This window comes from Limulus polyphemus, unplaced genomic scaffold (assembly GCF_000517525.1).
Source record: "Limulus polyphemus unplaced genomic scaffold, Limulus_polyphemus-2.1.2 Scaffold7548, whole genome shotgun sequence".
NCBI lineage: Eukaryota > Metazoa > Arthropoda > Merostomata > Xiphosura > Limulidae > Limulus > Limulus polyphemus.
In genome coordinates, this window is record NW_013673158.1 from 29995 (window position 1) to 34550 (window position 4556).

The following is a 4556-nucleotide window of genomic DNA, read 5'->3' on the forward strand; positions in this document are numbered from 1 at the left end:
AACCATCCCATAAGTAACTGTTTAACCACTGTGAGAAAGTTCCACTAGATGTGTACTCACATCCAACTTTCTCACAGTGGTTAAACAGTTACTTATGTAAAGTTCCACTAGATGTGTACTCACATCCAGCAGAACCATTTCAATATATTTTGTAAAATAGCCAAGAGATGTCACTGGTTACGCCCTTTGAGAAAAAGTTTCGAAGCTGTTACTATTAGTGTTTAGTTGTGTCATAGGCAATGGGAGTTTGACACGGTATATGTATTATAAGTTATGGCTTGTGCTACAAATACTGTTAGTGTTAAGTTAAAAGAATACAGAGAAATTTTAGGTGTTAAAGAGGGAGCAAGCCGAGGTAAGGTTAAATTAGATCAACTATGTGATCGTGGTGTGCTGTCAGTTCAAATACTGTAAAAAAAATAATAAACTAATACGGTGTATTATTGTTAAGCCTAGTGACAATTGTATATGTCATGCACAAACAACAGCAGTGGTTGGTTTTGGTTTCTGAACATTACATGTTGGTGATGTTGACGGTATAGTTGGAAATTAACTTGATGAATTTCACTGCATAAAAGCTGCGAATTTTGTACTAACAATAATATTCCATGGTTTATAAATTATAAATTAATATTAATTTTATTGTAATTTACCTTAAAAAGTAAGTATTTGATAATGTAAACATTATTTCAAAATAGCAAATTTTTAATTTTTGTTATTTAAATATTTGTTTTTTATATATCAAACTTGACTATTTAAAAATTAAATTCTTAAAGTTCTAATAAATATCAAATGTTTTATGTAAATTTCATAATTTTACATAAATTAATATCCTATATAACTAAGTGTAGTGATTTACATCTTAGGAATACATAAATTAAAATCATCTATAGGTACAGGAATTGATATCTTTAAAATTAGAAACTACAATTAGATTGAAGCAATGTTTTTGTTGTTTGTATTAAGTGTAACACCTGTACCTGTAATGTTACTAATGTCATGGAAACCTGAGTTAACCCTGCTAATAGTAAAACTACTGGAGTGGAGACTTTGAATTATGTGTTTTTAATAATTATAGAGATGCATTGAATAATTAATGCATATTATTATTATTAGCACAGTTTTCTTACTAAGTATATACTTCAAAGAACTACTTTACAATGTTAAACGTGCATGATGTTTTGTGTATTAGGTATAAATTATAGTTTTATAGCAGTCTTGGTTGGTGTTGTTATAGTATAGTTGTCAGAAGTACTAAAATTAAGGTATACTGTAACATTAACTGTATCATTTGAATTAATGTAAGACACTTTGTCAAGTTATATTTGACTGTCATAAGAAAGGCAATAATGTTTATATGTATTAATAAAAAGAAATCAACAAGAAGATGAAATGGGCATTAACCTACAGAAATTAAAGATAACTATCCATACCTTGTTCATTTTAATTATTTCTGTATTAAAAACATCACACTAGTGGTTGAAATATTTGTTCTTCCATAAAAAATGTTTTAATTGGTATTCCTTCTTCACTATTTATTTTTATCTTTGTTCAGGTTAGTGAAATAAAATTGATGAATAATAGAAAGTGTCGCAGTTGTTTAGAAATAAAACTTTATACAAACAATTATCTGGCAAGAGAATATTGTGTACATATCCCTAGCTTCATTCCACATGTTGATAACTTTAAACAAATGTTTTGATGACTAACACTCTGTAATTACTTTTCTGAGAAATTATTTACCAAACCTCTGATTGTCGCTGGAACAATGTTTAAATACGATGGATGAGTTAAACCCCCAGGACGTTAGGTGATCCAAAATAAAAGTTTAGTTGTTTAATTACCTACCTATATAAACATCCAAAACAATCCTTTTGAAAGAAAAAATTTTTTTTGAGGATACCGTGAATTGTGAATAATTAAAAAAATGAAAGTGGCCCACTGGCTAAATCACATCAGGACATGTGGCAGTGAGTTGTTAGAAAGTGTTTTTATTAACAGTTTAATTGTTTTTAACCCTTTAACTCTGTTGGTAAAGCATTTTAACATAACATAATGGGATCTATTGATTTATCTGTGCTGTTCCATCCTCTAAACTAAATTAAAATAATTTTTACAAAATCTTAAAGCCAGCTCTTATCATTCGTATAGTTATCAAGCTTTTTCATAAACTCACTTTAATTTACTGCCTCTACAACATCCAACGGCAACCCATTCCAAAGGCCAACCACCCTGTTAGAAAAATGAAATGGTCTTAACTGAAGATGACTCCTGCTCTTCCAAAATTTATATTTGTGTCCCCTAGTCCTACTATTCTCACTGTTAAATATGAAAAAATATAATACATCAACACTATCAATTCCATTTACAATCTTAAACACCTTAATCAGATCCTTCTAAATCTTCTTTTTTCAAGAGAAAACAATTTGAAAGATTTTAGCCTCTCCTCATATAACATGCCCTCCATCCCTGGCACCATTCTAATAACCCTTATCTGAACCCTTTCCAACAATTTGATGTCTTTTCTAAGGTAAGGAGCCCAAGACTGAACAGAATATTCCAAATATGGCCTAACCAGTGACCTGTACAATGAAATTATAACCTCTTTAGACTTGTATTCAATATTTCTGAAGATACAACATAAAATCCTACCACTAGCAGTAGCTTGGATACCTTTAGAGACTGATCAACCGTTACACCAAGATCCCTTTCTTTCATGACACTGTTAAGATTATTCCAATTCAAATTATGACAATCCTCATGGATTATCTTGCATTTATTATAATTAAAACACATCTGCCATTTATTTGCCCAACTCACTAAATGATCTAAATCCTTTTGTAAATCAGCAGTAGCTTTTTCACAAATAGCAACACCCAAGACCTTAATATCATGTGCAAATTTAAGTAATTTATTGACTTTTCTTTCATCTGTGTCATTGATGTAAATCAAAAAGAGCAAAGGATCTAAGACTGAACCCTGATGTACCCACTTTTAACATTAATCCAGTTTGAATGAACTCTATTTGTAACAACCCTCTGCTTTCTTCCATCCAGCCATTCTTGTAGCATTGTCAGCTAACACATCTGACATGTGGAACTTCTTATGTCAATGCCAATACAATCTTGGATGCATTTGCACAAGCAACTACGAAGTTAAGAGACTCAACACCAATAGAAGGGCTGAGGAAGCCCCTGACACGTACCCGAACTCTGGTGAGCAAAGGCAATCTTCACAACACATATCTATCAATCAAAATTCCCATAAGTAACTGTTTAACCACTGTGAGCTAAAAAAAAATATCTTTCGCTAAAATAACCGAAAGAATATTGCTACATTGTTTAATGTTCACTTTAATCTTTTCCCTCTGATTGTCGAAAATGAAAAGAAAAATGTACATCCTATAGGAAAAGTAACTTGAAAAACAAAAAGATAGGCGTTTTGTCTAACGAGTGCATTTAGAATAATCCGTACAGGTCACTGGTTAGGCCACATTTGAAATATTTTGTTCAGTCTTGGGCTTCTTACCTTAAGAAAGATATTACATTTTTGGAAAGGGTTCAGAGAAGGGTTACTAGAATGTTGCCTGGGGTGGATGGATTGTCATATGTGGAGAGGCTGAAATCTCTCAAATTGTTTTCACTGGAAACAAGAAGAGTTACAGGGGATCTGATTGAGTTATTTAAGATGATTATATTCATAACACCTGTTTTCCTTACAATTTCGAATTCAGAAATAAAATAGAATAAATATATTAAAAAGTAGAAATTGAAAGAAAAACAATTGAATTTTCTAAGATTTCTTAGAGATTATCGTCAGGATTAAAACGACGCCCACTTCCACTCTCCTAGCAAACACTTTAAATCCTGCACTAGTGAATTATCAAAGAGGGCATAGATACATAAGAAGGCTGTTTCTTTTTTGTTAAGCACAAAGCTACACAATAGGCTATCTATGATATACCCAACCCGAGTATCGAAACCCGATTTTTAGCGATAGTCCATAGACTTGTCACTGAGCCACTGAGTGGGGGTGGGGCGACATAAGAAGGATGCAGTTATTTTAATGTGAAGCTACATAATGGACTATCTGCGTTCTGTCCACAGTTTGAATCGAACCTCAGATTTTAGGGTTGTAAGGCTGTAAACTTATGGCTGACACACCATGGGTCTACATACATAACAAATTAGTTAAACGAGACAACTTGGAAAGCCAAAATTATATGTATACATGCATATTTCAATATTTATAAAATAATCACTTGCTTTGCCAGAAAACCTTATCGATAATAAAGAAAAAAATACGTATAAAAGAAATTAAATTCTTTCTTGTTTTATTTTTTTTATTTTTCATAACTTGAAATTCTTATCAATCACGTATCCAGAGCAAGGTAATTTTGGATTTTACTTTTAATAAAATTATAACCTCTTTAGACTTGTATTCAATAGTTCTGTAGATACAACTTAAAATCCTATTTGCCCTACCACTAGCAACAGCACACTGCTTGGATGGCTTTGGAGACTGATCCACTATTACACCAATATCCCTTTCCTTAG

At 31.7% G+C, this 4556-nt stretch overlaps 1 protein-coding gene across 2 annotated transcripts in view; it reads left to right on the forward strand.

The window, feature by feature from the left end:
- The first annotated feature begins 229 nt into the window (after positions 1-229).
- LOC106474694 (chaperone protein DnaJ-like) overlaps positions 230-4556 on the forward strand; it is an 11265-nt gene continuing 6938 nt past the window's right edge. Inside the window, exons 1-2 of one of the 2 annotated variants that reach the window (XM_022402998.1) lie at positions 242-355; positions 3057-3215. In XM_022402998.1, the coding sequence (XP_022258706.1) occupies positions 274-355; positions 3057-3215 (241 nt within the window). In that variant the 5' untranslated portion in view covers positions 242-273. Of the gene's footprint in view, positions 356-3056; positions 3216-4556 lie in introns of both variants that reach the window. The other variant, XM_013935386.1, reaches the window with a different exon arrangement.